Source organism: Atractosteus spatula (assembly GCF_055471065.1).
Source record: "Atractosteus spatula isolate fAtrSpa1 chromosome 10 unlocalized genomic scaffold, fAtrSpa1.hap1 SUPER_10_unloc_1, whole genome shotgun sequence".
In the NCBI taxonomy this organism is placed as follows: Eukaryota; Metazoa; Chordata; class Actinopteri; order Semionotiformes; family Lepisosteidae; genus Atractosteus; species Atractosteus spatula.
The window spans coordinates 5,173,366-5,195,997 of record NW_028296612.1 but is presented as its reverse complement, the minus strand read 5'-3'; the positions used below and the strand labels follow the sequence as shown (position 1 = coordinate 5,195,997).

Genomic DNA, 22,632 nt, shown 5'->3' with positions numbered 1-22,632 from the left:
TGTAGGGAGAGTTCAAATGACTCCCGTGCAGAGTCATCCTCGCCCCCCCCCCCAGGTCTTCTACAAGCACGCCTGGCATCCCCCGAGCCCTGGAGGAAACTGGCGCAGAGCCCACGTCGTTCCAGCTCCTCCGGTCTGGAATGTGGCTGGGCGAGTCCGAGGGGCAGCACAGCTTCGGGTGCGAAGGAGCCGGCTGTAGACGAGGAACGACACCTGAACCGGGCGCCGCTGTTCACAGTCATCGCTGATGACAGCGTCGGAATGGTGGGATTTTCCCCGAATGAACAGTGAGGACAGGGATACCGACTCAGATTCAGGAGCGGTTGTTTTACTATCTGCTCTCACAGTGAAACCAAAACCAACAGATACAGGCTGAAACGACAGGGCAGTGTACAGAAACACATCACAGGAGGCCCGACTGTACGCAATGGGGGGTGGGGGTGTGGAACAAGCTGCACGTCAAGACCCGTCACCCCCCCCCCGATGTTGACCTCCTGCCCATTCACACGAGATGTGCCATGTGGTTATTACCGCGAATGACCTGGGGGAGCATTTTATAAATGATTAACTTTTGCTTCAGAGAGGTGCTCTTCCTTCTCTTGACAGCTGAAAGTTACACACCAGCCCTCCATCAACGCCCCCCGTGTCAGACTGACGCACACGACAGCGCCCTGTGCCCTCAGTGTGCTGGCCCTGGGCTGGTCTCGACGTGGTGTGCGCTGTGCTCCAAACACGTGGACACTTCACCGGACTTGCTGTTGTCCCCACTCGAGACCTCCATCTTGCTCGAGACGTCATAACTCTGTTTCTGTGAGAATACTTTGCTCCTGTGCTCTATGTCCCCACTCTGGACCTCCATCTTGCGCGAGACGTCATAACTCTGTTTCTGTGAGAATACTTTGCTCCCGTCCTCTATGTCCCCACTCGAGACCACCATCTTGCGCGATATGTCATAACTCTGTTTCTGTGAGAATACTTTGCTCCTGTCCTCTATGTCCCCACTCGGGACCTCCATCTTGCGCGATATGTCATAACTCTGTTTCTGTGAGAATACTTTGCTCCTGTCCTCTATGTCCCCACTCTAGACCTCCATCTTGCGCGATATGTCATAACTCTGTTTCCGCCATGTCAGGTGGTGACGGGACCTTGGAGATACTTTACTGAAACCCAGCACCCGGTCCTTGATCGATTTGTTCTTGTCTTTCTGTTGCTCCTCTGTGCCTCTGCCTCCCTGCCTCATGGCGTAGTACCCCCCTCCGTTCTCCTGCACCACCCTGTCGACTGTGTCCAGCAGCCGGGCCACCTGCCGGCGGTCGCTGGCGTCTCTGTTGTTGAAGAGGTGGTACCTGTTCCCACAATGCTCCAGCAGCGCCCTCAGCTCGGGCTGGGCGCCCCGCAGGACGTCCTCGAGGCCGACCCCCTCCAGGTCGTCCCCGTGGGTGAACAGCACCACCGTGTGCGGCCTGGCTCCGGGTCCGAACGCCTGCTCCACCTGCTCCAGGATCTTCCTCTCGCCCTGGGTGAAGCGCCCCAGCTGCAGCACCAGCAGGAAGGCGTGGGGCCCCGGGTTCGAGAGGGCCAGGCAGGCCCGGGCGTGAGTGCCTGGGTCGGCCCCGGCGCTGGCGAAGAGGTCCGGCGTGTCGACCACCGAGACGCGCCTCCCTCTGGACTCGGTGTGAGCCGCCTGGCAGCGCTGCGTCACTGGAGCGGAGCTGAGCACTGACCGGAACTCCTCCCGGCCCAGGATGGTGTTCCCCGCCGAGCTCTTGCCCGACCCGCTGCGGCCCAGCAGCACCAGCCTCAGGTCATCCGGGGACGGAGAGATATCTGCACCTGGCGATAAGAAACACAGAAATCTGTCCCTCGTCCTGGTTTGATAATATTCTCTCACGCTAGAGCTAGCACGTGGCTCTGTGGCTTTGATCTGAGCCCCCGGCGTACAGCCCGCTGCGCTACCATTCAATTCAGATGATTTGTATATAGCGCCTTTCACAGTGAGGTGGCCCCGAGCAGCTTAACCAAGCCAGTGACCAGGCGGGCTGCGAATACAGAGCAGAAAGGACCAGAGGACAATGGGAGGAGGGGAAACAAAAACTCCTCAGTGAGGAGAAGAAAACCTCTGGGGGTCCGAGGTCAACTGGCTGCCCCAACCCCTCTGGGCATGCTCACATGATAATAATTTTAAAAAAAGGAATAAAATGAAAAAGGGTATTCATCCATCCATCCATCCATCATGTCTTCTGTGAGTCAGTACTCCATCCAGATCGCTGTAGACCAGCAAAATCCTCCTCACACTGCCTGTTACCTGCTGTTGTTCTGCACACTGCCTGGTGTTGTTCTGCACACTGCCTGTTGTTGTTGTTTTGCACACTGCCTGTTGTTGTTGTTTTTGCACACTGCCTGTTGTTGTTCTGCACACTGCCTGTTACCTGCTGTTGTTCTGCACACTGCCTGTTACCTGCTGTTGTTCTGCACACTGCCTGTTGTTGTTCTTGTTCTGCACACTGCCTGTTGTTGTTCTGCACACTGCCTGTTGTTGTTGTTTTGCACACTGCCTGTTGTTGTTCTGCACACTGCCTGTTGTTGTTGTTTTGCACACTGCCTGTTGTTGTTGTTTTTGCACACTGCCTGTTGTTGTTCTGCACACTGCCTGTTGTTGTTGTTCTGCACACTGCCTGTTGTTGTTCTGCACACTGCCTGTTGTTGTTGTTCTGCACACTGCCTGTTGCTGTTGTTTTGCACACTGCCTGTTGTTGTTGTTCTGCACACTGCCTGTTGTTGTTTTGCACACTGCCTGTTGTTGTTGTTCTGCACACTGCCTGTTGTTGTTGTTCTGCACACTGCCTGTTGTTGTTCTGCACACTGCCTGTTGTTGTTGTTCTGCACACTGCCTGTTGTTGTTTTGCACACTGCCTGTTGTTGTTGTTCTGCACACTGCCTGTTGTTGTTGTTCTGCACACTGCCTGTTGCTGTTGTTTTGCACACTGCCTGTTGTTGTTGTTCTGCACACTGCCTGTTGTTGTTCTGCACACTGCCTGTTGTTGTTTTGCACACTGCCTGTTGTTGTTGTTCTGCACACTGCCTGTTGTTGTTCTGCACACTGCCTGTTGTTGTTGTTCTGCACACTGCCTGTTGTTGTTTTGCACACTGCCTGTTGTTGTTGTTCTGCACACTGCCTGTTGCTGTTGTTCTGCACACTGCCTGTTGTTGTTGTTCTGCACACTGCCTGTTGTTGTTTTGCACACTGCCTGTTGTTGTTGTTCTGCACACTGCCTGTTGCTGTTGTTTTGCACACTGCCTGTTGTTGTTGTTCTGCACACTGCCTGTTGTTGTTTTGCACACTGCCTGTTGTTGTTGTTCTGCACACTGCCTGTTGTTGTTGTTCTGCACACTGCCTGTTGTTGTTCTGCACACTGCCTGTTGTTGTTGTTCTGCACACTGCCTGTTGTTGTTGTTCTGCACACTGCCTGTTGTTGTTGTTCTGCACACTGCCTGTTGTTGTTTTGCACACTGCCTGTTGTTGTTCTGCACACTGCCTGTTGTTGTTGTTCTGCACACTGCCTGTTGTTGTTCTGCACACTGCCTGTTGTTGTTGTTTTGCACACTGCCTGTTGTTGTTGTTTTGCACACTGCCTGTTGTTGTTGTTCTGCACACTGCCTGTTGTTGTTGTTTTGCACACTGCCTGTTGTTGTTGTTCTGCACACTGCCTGTTGTTGTTGTTCTGCACACTGCCTGTTGTTGTTGTTCTGCACACTGCCTGTTGTTGTTGTTCTGCACACTGCCTGCTGTTGTTGTTCTGCACACTGCCTGTTGTTGTTCTGCACACTGCCTGTTGTTGTTGTTCTGCACACTGCCTGTTGTTGTTCTGCACACTGCCTGTTGTTGTTCTGCACACTGCCTGTTGCTGTTGTTTTGCACACTGCCTGTTGTTGTTGTTCTGCACACTGCCTGTTGTTGTTGTTTTGCACACTGCCTGTTGTTGTTGTTCTGCACACTGCCTGTTGTTGTTGTTCTGCACACTGCCTGTTGTTGTTCTGCACACTGCCTGTTGTTGTTGTTCTGCACACTGCCTGTTGTTGTTCTGCACACTGCCTGTTGTTGTTCTGCACACTGCCTGTTGTTGTTGTTCTGCACACTGCCTGTTGTTGTTGTTCTGCACACTGCCTGTTGTTGTTCTGCACACTGCCTGTTGTTGTTCTGCACACTGCCTGTTGTTGTTTTGCACACTGCCTGTTGCTGTTGTTTTGCACACTGCCTGTTGTTGTTGTTCTGCACACTGCCTGTTGTTGTTGTTTTGCACACTGCCTGTTGTTGTTCTGCACACTGCCTGTTGTTGTTGTTCTGCACACTGCCTGTTGTTGTTGTTCTGCACACTGCCTGTTGTTGTTTTGCACACTGCCTGTTGTTGTTGTTCTGCACACTGCCTGTTGTTGTTGTTCTGCACACTGCCTGTTGTTGTTCTGCACACTGCCTGTTGTTGTTGTTCTGCACACTGCCTGTTGTTGTTTTGCACACTGCCTGTTGTTGTTGTTCTGCACACTGCCTGTTGTTGTTTTGCACACTGCCTGTTGTTGTTGTTCTGCACACTGCCTGTTGTTGTTGTTCTGCACACTGCCTGTTGTTGTTCTGCACACTGCCTGTTGTTGTTCTGCACACTGCCTGTTGTTGTTGTTCTGCACACTGCCTGTTGTTGTTGTTCTGCACACTGCCTGTTGTTGTTCTGCACACTGCCTGTTGTTGTTCTGCACACTGCCTGTTGTTGTTTTGCACACTGCCTGTTGTTGTTGTTCTGCACACTGCCTGTTGTTGTTGTTCTGCACACTGCCTGTTGTTGTTCTGCACACTGCCTGTTGTTGTTGTTCTGCACACTGCCTGTTGTTGTTCTGCACACTGCCTGTTGTTGTTCTGCACACTGCCTGTTGTTGTTGTTCTGCACACTGCCTGTTGTTGTTCTGCACACTGCCTGTTGTTGTTGTTCTGCACACTGCCTGTTGTTGTTGTTTTGCACACTGCCTGTTGCTGTTGTTTTGCACACTGCCTGTTGTTGTTGTTCTGCACACTGCCTGTTGTTGTTCTGCACACTGCCTGTTGTTGTTCTGCACACTGCCTGTTGTTGTTGTTCTGCACACTGCCTGTTGTTGTTTTGCACACTGCCTGTTGTTGTTGTTCTGCACACTGCCTGTTGTTGTTTTGCACACTGCCTGTTGTTGTTGTTCTGCACACTGCCTGTTGTTGTTGTTCTGCACACTGCCTGTTGTTGTTTTGCACACTGCCTGTTGTTGTTGTTCTGCACACTGCCTGTTGTTGTTTTGCACACTGCCTGTTGTTGTTGTTCTGCACACTGCCTGTTGTTGTTGTTCTGCACACTGCCTGTTGTTGTTCTGCACACTGCCTGTTGTTGTTGTTCTGCACACTGCCTGTTGTTGTTGTTCTGCACACTGCCTGTTGTTGTTCTGCACACTGCCTGTTGTTGTTGTTCTGCACACTGCCTGTTGTTGTTCTGCACACTGCCTGTTGTTGTTGTTCTGCACACTGCCTGTTGTTGTTGTTCTGCACACTGCCTGTTGTCTCTGTCTTTCTTTTCTTATACAATTGTGCTGTTGTTGTCTTTTTGTCCTGCTTATCTTCCGAGAGCTGGCTCAATAGCATCTCGTTACACCATCTACCTGTGTGTGAGTAGAATGACAATGAACTTGAACTCAACGATAGCTGTATCGGACTCTGAGAGTGCCCAGGGGACGTGGGGATCCGGACCCCCCCCCCCCCGCCGATCTTCGGGTTAGTGCAGACGGAGCCGGACAGCAGGAAGAACAGAGCGCTGCCCAGACAGGCCTTGAACAGGGGTGGAAGGGTGTTCCTGTCTGGTCAGGAAACCACGGCAACCGAGAAGGGGGGTGTGTCCTGCTGCCATGGGAACCCTTTCCTCGCCGTCTCCTCCCGTGGGGCGGACCCAGCGCTCAGCACGCACGCCCGCCCGGATTCCCCGCATGCCACAGCCGACAGGCGCGGCGCCCCCGGGGGCAGGATCTGATCCTGAAGGAATGACGAAACGAACTCACTCAGAGTCGCCTTTTCAGCGCCAGACCGGATCGGGGGTTTTTGGGCGCAGATCGAAAGAAGGTGCCCCCCCGATCTTCCTAACATGGGCTTCAAATGACAACACAGGCCCGCGACAACAGGAAAGGCACAGATAACTATTTGACACCACAGAGCCGTCCGCCCGTGGGTCGATACTCGTATTCATCGCGGCGAGCAGCACTTACGGTCTCGCGATTGTTTCCCGCCGCGGCTGCTCATTGCTGCCCAGGAGTCGCGCTCGGAGAGCTGGTCGTCTTCGCCAGGAAACACGCAGACGCTCTCTGCGGAACAGGCTGGGGACAGACTCTGGCCGGGCCGAGGGAGGAGGAGGAGCCTGGGGGCTCTCAGAGCCGAGCATGGAGAGAGACTCCTCCCACTCGGGGGAGGGGCCTGCGGAGTCACAGAGCCGAGCATGGAGAGAGACTCCTCCCACTCGGGGGGAGGGGCCTGGGAAGGGCAGATTCCTTCTACTTCCTCCTCTGCGTGTGAACTCTGTGTCTGTGTCTCACTCTGGCATCGGAGCTATGCTGAGCGTCCCCTCCCGCCCCCCGGAGGAGGAGCAGAGGGTTCCTCACCAAGAGGAGCAGCTGGAGCAGCAGCAGGAGAGATACCTTCCCACACTACCTGTTCCGGGACATTCCAGCGCGGGACGCTTCAGCAGTGGCCCATGGCTCTCTCCACACACGCAGGTCTGTCCAGCTCCATTTACCCTCAATCGACTCGTTGTGAACCTTCGGGGAGCCCTTCTCGGGTCCTGTCTTGGACCTGCAGTTCTCAGAAGGTAGCCCAGGTGTGGGGTTGTTTCTGGAGCCTGTGGGTGTGAGACTGTCAGGTGGCCCAGGTGTGGGGTTGTTTCTGGAGCCTGTGGGTGTGAGGTTGTCAGGTAGCCCAGGTGTGGGGTTGGTAGGAGTGAGGTGTGAGGTTGTTAGCCCAGGTGTGAGGTTGTCAGGTGGCCCAGGTGTGAGGTTGGTAGGTAGGTACAGGCAGGTAACTGCCGCCTCAGGTGCTCATGAACCACATCACTTCCTCTCCTCAGGAGCTGAGTGGGGTGGAGACCCCTCTCCCGGCGAGCAGGGGGACAGCCCAGAGATGAGGATCGTCCTGGTGGGCAAGACGGGAGTCGGGAAGAGCGCAGTGGGGAACTCCATCCTGGGCCGGAAAGAATTCCTCTCCATCCTCAGCTCTGCGTCCGTCACCAGCGCGTGCTGCAAGCGGAGAGCCGTGGTCCAGGGCAGGAGCGTGGCGGTGGTGGACACGCCCGGCCTGTTCGACACGGACAAGCCCAGCGACGCCATCGTGGGGGAGGTCGTCAGGTGCATCCAGGTCTCCTGCCCGGGGCCCCACGCCTTCCTGCTGGTGCTGCAGCTGAACAGGTTCACCGAGGAGGAGCAGAGGTCGGTGGAGGCCCTGCAGGAGATCTTCGGGGAGCAGGCCGCCAGGTACATGATCGTGCTCTTCACCCGCGGAGACGACCTCCAGGGGCAGAGCATCCACCAGTTCGTCCGGAGCGCCCACCCCGCGCTGAGAGACGTGATCCGGAAGTGCGGGGACAGGTACCACGTCTTCAACAACCGGGAACCGGGAGACAGTCTGGGAAACCAGGCCCAGGTCCGAGGGCTGCTGGACACGGTCGAGCGCACCATCGCGGCCAACGGGGGCGCCTGCTACACCCAGGAGATGTTCGAGGAGGCCGAGAGGAAGATCCGGGAGAAGGAGGAGCAGATGAAGGGGGAGCTCCGCACGAGGAGGCGCAGGGAGGGGGAGGAGATCGAAGAGAGTCGGAGGAGGAAGAAGGAGGAGCTGAGGAAGAGCAGGACGCAGAGCTTGGAGGTGGCCAGGGAGGAGCTGGAGCGGGCGGTGGAGGCCGAGTTCGAGCGGAGGATGAGGGCCCTGAGCGAGCGCTGGGAGGTGGAGCTGGGGAGGGCGCGGGAGCAGGCCGAGCAGGCGGAGCTGCAGCTGAGCTTCAAGCCCACCCTGAGGGACAAGATCGCCAGGGCGTTCAACATGGCGGGCAGGAGGAGGAGGAAGACGAGCAAGAAGTAGGGCCCAGAGCGTGCTGGCGGGCTCCGTACCCTCTCCTCTTCGTCTGGTATGGTCACGGGGGGGGGGGTGCTGCGCCGAGATTGATGACTCTGACTCCTCTCTACGCCAAAGACACAAGCGCAGCCTGACCGGAGAGCCCCGCCGAGCGCCGAGGTCTCGGACAGCCCACGCGAGGGGCTGTTGTTTGCCTGCCCTGTATCTGTTCACCTCTAGTTGGTGCTGTTCCCCCTCCCCACCAGAAACAAACTCGGCCTTGCACCCCCCAGACCCCGGAGCTCCAGGTGTGTCCTGCCCGTAAACTTAATGATACAAGAACACCAAGGGTGTGTCTTGCCCTCCGTGGTGTCGATCAGCAATAATAATCCTAATAATCATCATGACTGACCGGCTCACCGGAAGGGGCGGAGACTGAGCCCGTTTCCTCGGAAACCGCCAGAGGGAGGGCGGAGCCCGAGGGGTTTTGAAAATGGCGGCGAGTCACGAACTGGGCTGAGACGAGTCGCCCCCTAAAGTGGTGTTTTGCCCGACGACAAAGTGAAATGAGAAACGTCGGTCGGTCTGATCCGAGGAGGCGACAGTCTGTTTACAACACAACACAGCACACACACACACGCCCGGGGGGGGGGGAGAGGGGCACAGGGAGCTGCCTGTGAACGGGGAGCCGCCGTCCCCGTTTCAGCGCATCTCGGGTGGGAGAAAATAAACACATCCGCGGACGGGACGGAGGAGTCACGGGTGACTTCAAGTTCAGCTCGACAGCGTGAACTTTGAGGGAGTGAGGCAAGTCCCCGTATCGGGGTTCCGGTACCTCTCGGGAAATAATAGACGTCATGCCGATCTGTAATCCCACCGGAAACCCTCCTTGGAAAATAGCCTTCATGCTCACACCGGCGCGTCATTGTATACATACTGTAAAATAAAGTCTTGGGAAGGGGACCCACGTTTCAACGGTTTAAAAAAAACAGACGTGAGGGCGAATCGTCAGGACTTTTAAATACAAGACCATGCGAGCTGTGCCTCCGTGATCTCTGTTTCCCTCGTTCAGTTTAGTCTTTTTTTTTTCCCCTTGTACAGCGCAGCGGTATGACAGTACGCGCCGCTGGCGACGTCATGGGGTTTTATATTGTGTGTATTGCTGGGCTCGTACACGAAAGCGGTTTTTATTTCATTCGCTTGATCTTTTTTTTTTTCCGTAACTGGTTTCATTTTTATGTTGTGATATGCGTACCCCTCACGATCTCTCTTTTTTTTTTTTGTCTTGGGCTCTGATATGTACTCGTGTTTGCATTGTGAGTTCTGTTATCCTGTTCTGCATAAATAAAAACATTTTTTTTAAAAAAATAATCATTTCTGGGGTCGCGATTAAAAACAAAACAACAACAAGGTACTGGGAGTCGCCATGTGGCCGCAGACCCCCCCGGTCTCGTCTCCGGCGAGAGCTCGCGAGAGCCGTGACGTGAGGCGGCCCTTCCTGCTCGCTGGTCCCGGCGCTGGCTGGCTGGCCTGTCGTGCAGCGGACGCCCCTCGGCAGGAGTGATCCAGCGGGCTCTGCTCTGATCCAGCAGAGCTCACACCGGTAGAGTAAGTGGTGCCTGTGGGCGAGACCGTCCGGAAGCCGAGAGCAGGCTTTCTCCTGGGTGAGAAGAGCTGCTTGTTTCCCGAGTCACAGGGGCCGCATCACCACACAGGACGGTTAGTTGCTCACGCCTGGAAACTTCTTCCATTTTGTGATGCCAACTGGGGGGGGGGGGTGTCTTACATGTCACTGTGCACCTTCTACTCTCGTTAGGGGTCGAAACGCGCTCGTCCGCGCCAGTTCTTTCTGTCTCTGAGATAAATAATCCCCGTTTTGTGCCTGTTGTTGGTGTCAAGAGTACGATGGTGTTGGCATACCAGTAAAAATAATTCAAGTCTTGCGGGGAAAGACACTGGTTAAAATTTGGTCTCAAACCCGGGTGCTGCACCCTGGTGTGCGGTGCTTCACACGGGTTGTTCTGGTGAAATACTCGGAGAGTACCAGTGCGCCAGCTGCTGTATACTTTCACAACTGACTCGTTCCGCCTGGGAGAGGCGTTTACACAGAGGGTGGCAGGAGTGGGGAACGAGCTGCGGGGCTTTTATAAAACGGTGGTTTGGAGGAATAGTTCAAGCGCTGTGGGGTTGCAGGTTCAGATACGGGGGGGGGTTAAAGCACTGTTACCCTGCAGTGAGGTACTTCGCCCAGACGCCCGTAGTGAAACAGCCAGCTGTCTTATTTCGCTGAAGGGTCGATCAACGCTATCTTCTGCTGGAAGTCATTGTGGGCTCTGTGATGTAACGGATCATATTCGCAAAGATTATTTCCTGGTATTGACTATCATCATTTTTAAACGTATGGACTTCGAATACTCTCCTGATTGGTGAGAGGCTGTTTTGCCGATCACATATTTTGCACTGTATTTGATAAGATTATAGACAGTATTCTCTCTCAGACATTCTAGTCTATATCCTCTGGTATACTGTATTCTCTTATAGATCATAGAGTGTTTTTGAGATTTATTATAGTGTTGTGAATTACAGCCTGTATTACAGGTCTCTAATAGATTAGAGACTATCTTCTCTTATAGATTATGGAGTATTCTTGATAGATTTATGACTGTCTCCTGAAATAACACACCTCTCAACTCTCATAGAGATAATACTTTTATACCATAATAGTATTACTGCTATAGTAATGCTCTAATAGTGTATTCTCCTGTAGGTTATTGACTGACTCACAGCCAGGCACGCTGAGGCACCCACAGACACACTGACAGACTCGCTCACGGAGCGACTAACAGGCGTCTGCGCCCCAGGGTGTTCTCCGAAGACCTCGGTGACTTCCTCATGTTCCTTCATCGGGGAAGATCGCACAAGCGTGTCTGAGCGGTTCCACCTCCTGCGGAGGAATGTGGCAGAGAGCCCTGTCAGTTCCTGGAATGGCTCGGTGCCAGTTAGAGTTCATCATTCCTGAGAGAGAGGGGTTCATACAGACACACACACTGACTGGACACTCCAGTACATGAACACTGCACTGAGAGAGAGAGGGGTTCATACAGACACACTGACTGGACACTCCAGTACATGAACACTGCACTGAGAGAGAGAGGGGTTCATACACACACACTGACTGGACACTCCAGTACATGAGCACTGCACTGAGAGAGAGAGGGGTTCATACAGACACACTGACTGGACACTCCAGTACATGAACACTGCACTGAGAGAGAGAGGGGTTCATACACACACACTGACTGGACACTCCAGTACATGAACACTGCACTGAGAGAGAGAGGGGTTAATACACACACACTGACTGGACACTCCAGTACACTAACACTGCACTGAGAGAGAGAGGGGTTCATACACACACACTGACTGGACACTCCAGTACATGAACACTGCACTGAGAGAGAGAGGGGTTCATACACACACTGACTGGACACTCCAGTACATGAACACTGCACTGAGAGAGAGGGGTTCATACACACACACTGACTGGACACTCCAGTACATGAACACTGCACTGAGAGAGAGAGGGGTTCATACACACACACTGACTGGACACTCCAGTACATGAACACTGCACTGAGAGAGAGAGGGGTTCATACAGACACACTGACTGGACACTCCAGTACATGAACACTGCACTGAGAGAGAGAGGGGTTCATACAGACACACTGACTGGACACTCCAGTACATGAACACTGCACTGAGAGAGAGAGGGGTTCATACACACACACTGACTGGACACTCCAGTACATGAACACTGCACTGAGAGAGAGAGGGGTTCATACACACACACTGACTGGACACTCCAGTACATGAACACTGCACTGAGAGAGAGAGGGGTTCATACACACACACTGACTGGACACTCCAGTACATGAACACTGCACTGAGAGAGAGAGGGGTTCATACAGACACACTGACTGGACACTCCAGTACATGAACACTGCACTGAGAGAGAGAGGGGTTCATACACACACACTGACTGGACACTCCAGTACATGAACACTGCACTGAGAGAGAGAGGGGTTCATACACACACACTGACTGGACACTCCAGTACATGAACACTGCACTGAGAGAGAGAGGGGTTCATACAGACACACACACTGACTGGACACTCCAGTACATGAACACTGCACTGAGAGAGAGAGGGGTTCATACACACACACTGACTGGACACTCCAGTACATGAACACTGCACTAAGAGAGAGAGGGGTTCATACACACACACTGACTGGACACTCCAGTACATGAACACTGCACTGAGAGAGAGAGGGGTTCATACACACACACTGACTGGACACTCCAGTACATGAACACTGCACTGAGAGAGAGAGGGGTTCATACAGACACACTGACTGGACACTCCAGTACATGAACACTGCACTGAGAGAGAGAGGGGTTCATACAGACACACTGACTGGACACTCCAGTACATGAACACTGCACTGAGAGAGAGAGAGGGGTTCATACAGACACACTGACTGGACACTCCAGTACATGAACACTGCACTGAGAGAGAGGGGGGTTAATTATTGTCAACAGAATTGCTTTAATATTTTTATTTTTTTAGATAAATGTGTGAGGATGCGATCTTCTGCTCTGCTGGGAGGAAAGTCAGGAGGGTTTTTCAGGAAGTGGGGTGACGAGAGACGCTGTGTTTCTGAGTTGGTGTTTTGCACCCCTCCCCTGTCCTCTTTCCGAGAATCTCTGCTCCCGTTTCCTGCTGTCACGTTCCCGTGGTCTCGGAGTGAGGGTAGGAATGCTGAGAGACCAGCCCGGTCTGGTCTTATCAGCGAGAGGAACACGGATCATCACTCCTGACTGACATGCAGACAAACAGGATTCCCCAGCACCGAGCGGGACAGCGCCTCTTCGACTCCGAGCCTCGCCTCTCTGTCTGTGTGAGGGAGCGTCTGAGTCAGGCCCTGCCTCACTCTAGGCTGGCCGTACCCCACTATTCCGACCCCCCCCCACCTCCTGCAGGTGGTTTTACTGTGAAACACAAACCAGAGGGCAGAGGGGAAACTACTGGGATTGAAACTGCAAGGAAGAGGCTCTGCTGTACACAGAGGGGGGTGGGGGTGGGGAACAAGCTGCCCAGCCCTGTGGTTGAAGCCGATACCCTGGCTTCTCTCCAGACACAGCTGGGTGAGCTCCTCCAGTCAGGACAGGAGGCTCTACTGTACACAGAGGGGGGTGGGGGTGGGGAACAAGCTGTCCAGCCCTGTGGTTGAAGCCGATACCCTGGCTTCTCTCCAGACACAGCTAGGTGAGCTCCTCCAGTCAGGACAGGAGGCTCTACTGTACACAGAGGGGGGTGGGGGTGGGGAACAAGCTGTCCAGCCCTGTGGTTGAAGCCGATACCCTGGCTTCTCTCCAGACACAGCTGGGTGAGCTCCTCCAGTCAGGACAGGAGGCTCTTCTGTACACAGAGGGTGGTGGGGGTGGGGGACAAGCTGCCCAGCCCTGTGGTTGAAGCCGATACCCTGGCTTCTCTCCAGACACAGCTGGGTGAGCTCCTCCAGTCAGGACAGGAGGCTCTTCTGTACACGTAGGGGGGTGGGGGTGTGGAACAAGCTGCCCAGCCCTGTGGTTGAAGCAAATACCCTGGCTTCTCTCCAGACACAGCTGGATCAGATCTTCGCATTAATTTAACTACTAAATATACAAGATGGGACCTGGATGGGCTGTGTTGCTGTGATCTTTCTGATCTATACCTGATGAGAGGGTCCCCATAGGATTGGCAGAGGAAAGACAAAGGCTGTGTTCTTGATCGGACAGTGTTTATTTTTTTTCACAAACGACAAAGCATACAGTTCATCGTTGAAAAACAGACTTAAGCTGCTGGGGTTTTTTTCTACATCATTCTGACCATGGAAGAAAACACAAAGCTCAAAACAAACCCATATTTGCCTTTAAAAAAATATAATTTTGCCACCAAGAAAAAAGTAACAGGAGACCAAGGTCAAGATCTGGCAGTTATGCAGAGAACAAACTCTGAAAACAGGAGAGTTTTGTAAATAATGAAACAGAAAACAGAGGATAGAGTATCAGTAACCTAGTGCATTTAAAACTAAGAACAGGAGGGACTACATTATCATAAGGGTGGTGGGGGTACACTGTACACAGAGGGGGGCAGGGGTGGGGAACAAGCTGCCCAGCCCTGTGGTTGAAGCCGATACCCCGGCTTCTCTCCAGACACAGCTGGGTGAGCTCCTCCAGTCAGGACAGGAGGCTCTGCTGTACACAGAGAGGGGCGGGGGTGGGGAACAAGCTGCCCAGCCCTGTGGTTGAAGCCGATACCCTGGCTTCTCTCCAGACACAGCTGGGTGAGCTCCTCCAGTCAGGACAGGAGGCTCTACTGTACACAAAGGGGGGCGGGGGTGGGGAACAAGCTGCCCAGCCCTGTGGTTGAAGCCGATACCCTGGCTTCTCTCCAGACACAGCTGGGTGAGCTCCTCCAGTCAGGACAGGAGGCTCTGCTGTACACAGAGGATGGTGGGGGTGGGGAACAAGCTGCCCAGCCCTGTGGTTGAAGCCGATACCCTGGCTTCTCTCCAGACACAGCTGGGTGAGCTCCTCCAGTCAGGACAGGAGGCTCTACTGTACACAGAGGGGGGAGGGGGTGGGGAGCAAGAACTCGTGATTGTAACCGTTCTTGTGTTCCTGGATCCTGACTTTGTGTGTGTGTGTGTGTGTGTGTGTGTGTCTGTCGAGCAGATGGGAACCCGCAGCAGGATGGACGTTCTTGTTCACGCTCGTGAGAATGTAGTGCTGTCTTCCCTTCCCAATTAAACCTGACCCGCAGAACGACCCACACAAGAGTGTGTTTCGACCTTCTGAGTGCGCTCTACTGCGCTGGCCCTGGGGGGTTTCTGAAGTTGTGTGATCTGTAGCCGGTCACCTTGCCGGTCTTACCAGGCTGGGCTTTGCCTGCTCCATCGTAGTATGAGACTTCTTTCATCTTGGCTGGTGTGGTGCGACTCTGCCTGCTCTGCGCCACCTGGTAACGGGACCCTACGCCCTCCGATCTCTTCGGCACACCGAAAGAGCAAAGTGAATTTCGGACTTGCTCCACGTGTTTCTTGACCGCCCACTGTCTCTCCTCGCCTCTGCCCGCGTGCCTCTCGGAGTAATATCTTCTCCGGATTCGCGCCTCGTTCTTTTCCACCATCATGTCGATCGTGCCCAGCAGCCGGGCCACCTGCCGGCGGTCGCTGGCATCTCTGTTGTTGAAGAGGTGGTACCTGTTCCCACAATGCTCCAGCAGCGCCCTCAGCTCGGGCTGGGCGCCCCGCAGGAAGTCCTCGAGGCCGACCCCCTCCAGGTCATCTCCGTGGGTGAACAGCACCACCGTGTGCGGCCTGGCTCCGGGTCCGAACGCCTGCTCCACCTGCTCCAGGATCTTCCTCTCGCCCTGGGTGAAGCGCCCCAGCTGCAGCACCAGCAGGAAGGCGTGGGGCCCCGGGTTCGACAGGGACAGGCAGGCCCGGGCGTGAGTGCTGGGGTCGGCCACCCCGCTGGCGAAGAGGTCCGGCGTGTCGACCACCGAGACGCGCCTCCCTCTGGACTCGGTGTGAGCCGCCTGGCAGCGCTGCGTCACTGGAGCGGAGCTGAGCACCGACCGGAACTCCTCCCGGCCCAGGATGGTGTTCCCCGCCGAGCTCTTGCCCGACCCGCTGCGGCCCAGCAGCACCAGCCTCAGGTCATCCGGGGACGGAGAGATATCTGCACCTGGGGATAAGAAACACAGAAATCTCATCAGAGTGAGAGAGTGACTCTACAGCCCACTGTGTGGAGCCTGGTCTTCATCAGAGTGAGAACATGACTCTACAGCCCACTGTGTGGAGCCTGGTCTTCATCAGAGTGAGAACATGACTCTACAGCCCACTGTGTGGAGCCTGGTCTTCATCAGAGTGAGAGAGTGACTCTACAGCCCACTGTGTGGAGCCTGGTCTTCATCAGAGTGAGAACATGACTCTACAGCCCACTGTGTGGAGCCTGGTCTTCATCAGAGTGAGAACATGACTCTACAGCCCACTGTGTGGAGCCTGGTCTTCATCAGAGTGAGAGAGTGACTCTACAGCCCACTGTGTGGAGCCTGGTCTTCATCAGAGTGAGAACATGACTCTACAGCCCACTGTGTGGAGCCTGGTCTTCATCAGAGTGAGAGAGTGACCCTACAGCCCACTGTGTGGAGCCTGGTCTTCATCAGAGTGAGAGAGTGACTCTACAGCCCACTGTGTGGAGCCTGGTCTTCATCAGAGTGAGAACATGACTCTACAGCCCACTGTGTGGAGCCTGGTCTTCATCAGAGTGAGAGAGTGACTCTACAGCCCACTGTGTGGAGCCTGGTCTTCATCAGAGTGAGAAGGTGCTCACATCAGATATCAAAACAAGAGCTAGACTGTGCTCATTCAATAGTGTCCTAGGATAACCTGGAGCTGGACCATTCTGTGCCTTCTATCTGTGCTCTCGGACTGCTCTAGGAGCAGTTGGCACTGAGCAGGGCACATGATAATTAGCACACACAGCTGGATGCTGTGCCTACAAGTACAGAGTCTTTTCAGTTTCAGACAGACGGATCAGAATCATAAATGAGCAGTTTTGCACGGATCGAAGGAAGGTGCGGTCACGATCCTCCTGAAATGAGCTTGCCCTGACAATACGGGCTGGTTTGGTTGGATCATCAGCCATGGAAACAACACAACTGCAGTCACCACCTCTTTTTGTGTCCAGGAAAAGGCACAGATAACAGATAATGGGTCGATACTCGTATTCATCGCGGCGAGCAACACTTACGGTCTCGGGACCCTTTCCCGCCGCGGCTGCTCATTGCTACCCGGGAGTCGCGCTCGGAGAGCTGGTCGTCTTCGCCAGGAAACACGCAGACGCTCTCTGCGGAACAGGCTGGGGACAGACTCTGGCCGGGCCGAGGGAGGAGGAGGAGCCTGGGGGCTCTCAGAGCCGAGCAGAGAGACTCCTCCCACTCGGGGGGAGGGGCCTGCGGAGTCACAGAGCCGAGCGGAGAGACTCCTCCCACTCGGGGGAGGGGCCTGCGGAGTCACAGAGCCGAGCGGAGAGACTCCTCCCACTCGGGGGGAGGGGCCTGGGGAGGGCAGATTCCTTCTACTTCCTCCTCTGCGTGTGAACTCTGTGTCTGTGTCTCGCTCTGGCATCGGAGCTATGCTGAGCGTCTCCTCCCGCACCCAGAGGAGGAGCAGCTGGAGCAGGTTTCCAGGTTCACCTGCTGTAGAAATACCTTCCTGTTCTGAGGCATTCCAGCCCATGGCTCACTGCGCGCGGACAGGTAAGCTCTGTCTGCTCTTTTACGACTCCTCGCCACAGAGTAGCTTCTCCTACACCAGGCAGGTCCAGAGAAGCTCGGCGCACGCTCTGGTCTTGTCACCAGCGCTAGAGCTTCTAACTCCAGTACAAGATCTGAGCAGAGAATGAAATTAGGTTTCAGTTCTGGTGTGTGTGTGTGTGTGTGTGTGAAAGTGAGTGTGTGAGTGTATGTGTGTGTGTGTGACTGTATGTGTGAGTTTATGTGTGTGTGTGTGTATGGGTGTTGTGTGTGTGTGTGAGTGAGTGTATGTGTGTATGGGTGTTGTGTGTGTGTGTGTATGGGTGTGTATGTCTGTGTGTGTGTGTGTGTGGGGGGGGGGGGACCCGTTGCTAAGTGACTACAGCAGAGCACTGAACTAGTTTAAGGGCTGTACTGGTCAGTCATCGTGACTCTTTACCTTTAGTATGAGGCGCTCAGGTAGCCCAGGTGTGAGGTGGTCGGGTAGCCCAGGTGTGAGGCGGTCAGGTAGCGCAGGTGTGAGGCGGTCAGGTAGCGCAGGTGTGAGGTGGTCAGGTAGCCCAGGTGTGAGGCGCTCAGGTAGCGCAGGTGTGAGGCGCTCAGGTAGCCCAGGTGTGAGGTGGTCAGGTAGCGCAGGTGTGAGGTGGTCGGGTAGCCCAGGTGTGAGGTTGGTAGGTAGCGCAGGTGTGAGGCGCTCAGGTAGCGCAGGTGTGAGGTGGTCAGGTAGCCCAGGTGTGAGGCGCTCAGATAGCGCAGGTGTGAGGCGCTCAGGTAGCCCAGGTGTGAGGTGGTCAGGTAGCGCAGGTGTGAGGTGGTCGGGTAGCCCAGGTGTGAGGCGGTCAGGTAGCGCAGGTGTGAGGCGGTCAGGTAGCGCAGGTGTGAGGCGCTCAGGTAGCTCAGGTGTGAGGTGGTCAGGTAGCCCAGGTGTGAGGCGCTCAGGTAGCTCAGGTGTGAGGTGGTCAGGTAGCCCAGGTGTGAGGCGCTCAGGTAGCTCAGGTGTGAGGTGGTCGGGTAGCGCAGGTGTGAGGCGGTCAGGTAGCTCAGGTGTGAGGTGGTCGGGTAGCCCAGGTGTGAGGTGGTCAGGTAGCGCAGCAGGTGTGAGGTGGTCGGGTAGCCCAGATGAAAGGTTGTTAATGCAGGTGTGAGGTTGGTAGGTAGCCCAGAAGAGAGGTGGCCAGGTAGACGAGGAGAGAGGTGGTCAGGTAATGCAGGAGTGAGGTTGGTAGGAGTGAGGTGTGAGGTTGTTAGTGCAGGTGTGAGGTTGTCAGGTGGCCCAGGTGTGAGGTCGTCAGGTAGCCCAGGTGTGGGGCTGTCAGGTGGCCCAGGTGTGAGGTCGTCAGGTAGCCCAGGTGTGGGGCTGTCAGGTAGCCCAGGTGTGGGGTTGTCAGGTAGCCCAGGTGTGGGGTCGTCAGGTGGCCCAGGTGTGGGGTCGTCAGGTGGCCCAGGTGTGAGGTTGTCAGGTGGCCCAGGTGTGAGGTTGTCAGGTGGCCCAGGTGTGGGGCTGTCAGGTGGCCCAGGTGTGAGGTTGTCAGGTGGCCCAGGTGTGAGGTTGTCAGGTAGCCCAGGTGTGAGGTCGTCAGGTGGCCCAGGTGTGGGGCTGTCAGGTGGCCCAGGTGTGGGGTTGTCAGGTGGCCCAGGTGTGGGGTTGTTTCTGGAGCCTGTGGGTGTGAGGTTGTCAGGTAGCCCAGGTGTGGGGTTGGTAGGAGTGAGGTGTGAGGTTGTTAGCCCAGGTGTGAGGTTGTCAGGTGGCCCAGGTGTGAGGTTGGTAGGTAGGTACAGGCAGGTAACTAGCGCCTCAGGTGCTCATGAACCACATCACTTCCTCTCCTCAGGAGCTGAGTGGGGTGGAGACCCCTCTCCCGGCGAGCAGGGGGACAGCCCGGAGATGAGGATCGTCCTGGTGGGCAAGACGGGAGTCGGGAAGAGCGCAGTGGGGAACTCCATCCTGGGCCGGGACGTGTTCCCTTCCCAGCTCAGCTCCGCGTCCGTCACCAGCGCGTGCTGCAAGCGGAGAGCCGTGGTCCAGGGCAGGAGCGTGGCGGTGGTGGACACGCCCGGCCTGTTCGACACGGACAAGCCCAGCGACGCCATCGTGGGGGAGGTCGTCAGGTGCATCCAGGTCTCCTGCCCGGGGCCCCACGCCTTCCTGCTGGTGCTGCAGCTGAACAGGTTCACCGAGGAGGAGCAGAGGTCGGTGGAGGCCCTGCAGGAGATCTTCGGGGACGAGGCCGCCAGGTACATGATCGTGCTCTTCACCCGCGGAGACGACCTCCAGGGGCAGAGCATCCACCAGTTCGTCCGGAGCGCCCACCCCGCGCTGAGAGACGTGATCCGGAAGTGCTGGGGCAGGTACCACGTCTTCAACAACCGGGAACCGGGAGACAGTCCGGGAAACCAGGCCCAGGTCCGAGGGCTGCTGGATACGGTCGAGCGCATCGTCGCGGCCAACGGGGGTGACTGCTACACCCAGGAGATGTTCGAGGAGGCCGAGAGGAAGATCCGGGAGAAGGAGGAGCAGATCCGGAGGGAGATGGAGAGGGAACTGGGGAGGCGGAGGAGCTCCCTGAAGGCTGTGTTTCAGGAACGGAAAGACTTCTGGAGCAGGAAGGAGGCGGAGGAGGTGAGGGTAAGGGCCCGGGAACAGGCAGAGGTGCAGAAATTCAGATTCCGCTTCCTCGGCTCCCTGAGGGGGAAGATGATGAACGCGTACCAGTATACCAGACAGAGGAAGGAGGTCTATTAAGCTGGGGGGCGGGGGGGGGGAGTAAATAAGAGTCCTTTATTGGCCATGACGTCACCATCTGTGCAGTCCTGACCCCAGAATCTCAAGTCAACAAGAGCAACGACCGTGACCGACACCGCGAGACGTCATGACTCTGTTTCTGTGGGAATACTTTGCTCCTGTCCTCTATGTCCCCACTCGGGACCTCCATCTTGCGCGAGACGTCATAACTCTGTTTCTGTGGAAATACTTTGCTCCTGTCCTCTATGTCCCCACTCTGGACCTCCATCTTGCGCGAGACATCGTAACTCTGTTTCTGTGAGAATACTTTGCTCCTGTCCTCTATGTCCCCACTCTGGACCTCCATCTTGCGCGAGACGTCGTAACTCTGTTTCTGTGAGAATACTTTGCTCCTGTCCTCTATGTCCCCACTCTGGACCTCCATCTTGCGCGATATGTCATAACTCTGTTTCCGCCATGTCAGGTGGTGACGGGACCTTGGAGATACTTTACTGAAACCCAGCACCCGGTCCTTGATCGATTTGTTCTTGTCTTTCTGTTGCTCCTCTGTGCCTCTGCCTCCCTGCCTCATGGCGTAGTACCCCCCTCCGTTCTCCTGCACCACCCTGTCGACTGTGTCCAGCAGCCGGGCCACCTGCCGGCGGTCGCTGGCGTCTCTGTTGTTGAAGAGGTGGTACCTGTTCCCACAATGCTCCAGCAGCGTCCTCAGCTCGGGCTGGGCGCCCCGCAGGACGTCCTCGATGTCATATATCAGTACATGAACACTGCACTGAGAGAGAGAGGGGTTCATACAGACACACTGACTGGACACTCCAGTACATGAACACTGCACTGAGAGAGAGAGGGGTTCATACACACACACTGACTGGACACTCCAGTACATGAACACTGCACTGAGAGAGAGAGGGGTTCATACACACACCCTGACTGGACACTCCAGTACATGAACACTGCACTGAGAGAGAGAGGGGTTCATACACACACACTGACTGGACACTCCAGTACATGAACACTGCACTGAGAGAGAGAGGGGTTCATACACACACACTGACTGGACACTCCAGTACATGAACACTGCACTGAGAGAGAGAGAGGGGTTCATACACACACACTGACTGGACACTCCAGTACATGAACACTGCACTGAGAGAGAGAGGGGTTCATACAGACACACCGAGAAGAGAGAATATCACGATCTCTATTATCACTGTGACGTCACCATCTGTACAGTCCTGACTCCAGAATCTCTGCCTGGCATGTAAGAACAAGTCAACAAGAGCAACAACTGCTATCACAGCGACCGACGCCGCTGCAGGACGAGCAGCCGTCTCAGATGTCGGGGCTCCGGCGCGCCCCCTGGTGGCCACAAGCGCCACTGCAGGTCGAGTCAAGTGGGGCTCACAGTCAGGTCAGATCAGACCACTTTATTGACCCTGTACAATGTCTTGCATGAGGACTGTGTCTTCTCCCAGACCCCAGCCTGCTCTCCATGAGACACACAGACACACAGACAGGGAGAGAAGCTGGGGGTCAGAGCACAGGGTCGGGCAGAGGGAAGGAGAGGGAGGGAGAGAGGAGAGAGGAGAGTGTGCAGGTTTTGACAACAGTGACAAAGCAACAGAAGCTCAGTCTGCCAGGGCCCAATTGAGACCCTTGTCCTACGCAGGGGAATTCTGGGGGGGTTTTCCCCGATTGTAGCGCCGTGCCGTGAATCCTGACGTGCCGGACCCCCTTCCCAGCCGGGCGGCCCAGCGCCTTGCACAGGGAAGCCAGGGAGAAGGCTGAGAGACGGAGAGACATGCCGGGAATACTCCGAGATTTGTGCTGATTAACAGTGTAATAAAAAATACGCCGTTGTCCGAAAACCTGTTTTCCTTGTTTTCTTGCTGAGAAAAGCTTGTCTCCTCAAACACCCAGACCCAACCTGTCGTGCTGTAACCCACCCTGAGACAGCAGGGGACCCCAGTGTTGGTCCTTAGGGCTGGAGGGTCTGCAGGGGTCCCCAGTGCTGGGGGTTCTCAAGAGTTAGTGGACGGACCTGACCCCTCCAGGACCAGGACTGGATGCACTGACTGACCCCTCCAGGACCAGGACTGGACAGCCCTTCTGCAGGCACACTGACTGACCACTCCAGGACCAGGACTGGACACACTGACTGACCCCTCCAGGACCAAGACTGGATGCACTGACTGACCCCTCCAGGACCAGGACTGGACAGCCCTTCTGCAGGCACACTGACTGAACCCTCCAGGACCAGGACTGGACAGCCCTGCTTTAAAGACCCCTGGAGACACTGCAGACACAAACACTGACCCCTCCAGGACCAGGACTGGACAGCCCTGCTTTAAAGACCCCTGGAGACTCTGCAAACACACACACACTGACCCCTCCAGGACCGGGACTGGACAGCCCTGCTTTAAAGACCCC

The 22,632-nt window shown here is 55.5% G+C and overlaps 3 protein-coding genes across 3 annotated transcripts; 1 reads left to right on the top strand and 2 right to left on the bottom strand.

The window, feature by feature from the left end:
• Positions 1–309: 309 nt before the first annotated feature.
• LOC148813594 (uncharacterized) lies at positions 310–17,202 on the bottom strand. Its single transcript, XM_088908061.1, has 11 exons — positions 16,958–17,202; positions 15,007–15,889; positions 12,982–13,147; positions 10,880–10,993; positions 10,129–10,183; positions 9,511–9,714; positions 7,750–8,222; positions 7,103–7,641; positions 6,589–6,649; positions 6,265–6,469; positions 310–1,833 (listed from the first exon to the last, which is right to left on the bottom strand). The coding sequence occupies exons 1-11, from the start codon at positions 16,989–16,991 to the stop codon at positions 1,082–1,084; spliced, it is 3,486 nt and encodes a 1,161-aa protein (XP_088764187.1). The 5' UTR covers positions 16,992–17,202; the 3' UTR covers positions 310–1,081.
• Positions 17,203–17,325: 123 nt separating this feature from the next.
• Positions 17,326–22,070, top strand: LOC148813592 (GTPase IMAP family member 7-like). The gene is made up of 2 exons (XM_088908172.1): positions 17,326–17,465; positions 19,295–22,070. The coding sequence occupies exons 1-2, from the start codon at positions 17,342–17,344 to the stop codon at positions 20,203–20,205; spliced, it is 1,035 nt and encodes a 344-aa protein (XP_088764298.1). The 5' UTR covers positions 17,326–17,341; the 3' UTR covers positions 20,206–22,070.
• Positions 20,288–21,088, bottom strand: LOC148813593 (uncharacterized). Its single transcript, XM_088908178.1, has one exon. The coding sequence runs from the start codon at positions 21,086–21,088 to the stop codon at positions 20,288–20,290; it is 801 nt and encodes a 266-aa protein (XP_088764304.1).
• Positions 22,071–22,632: the final 562 nt, after the last annotated feature.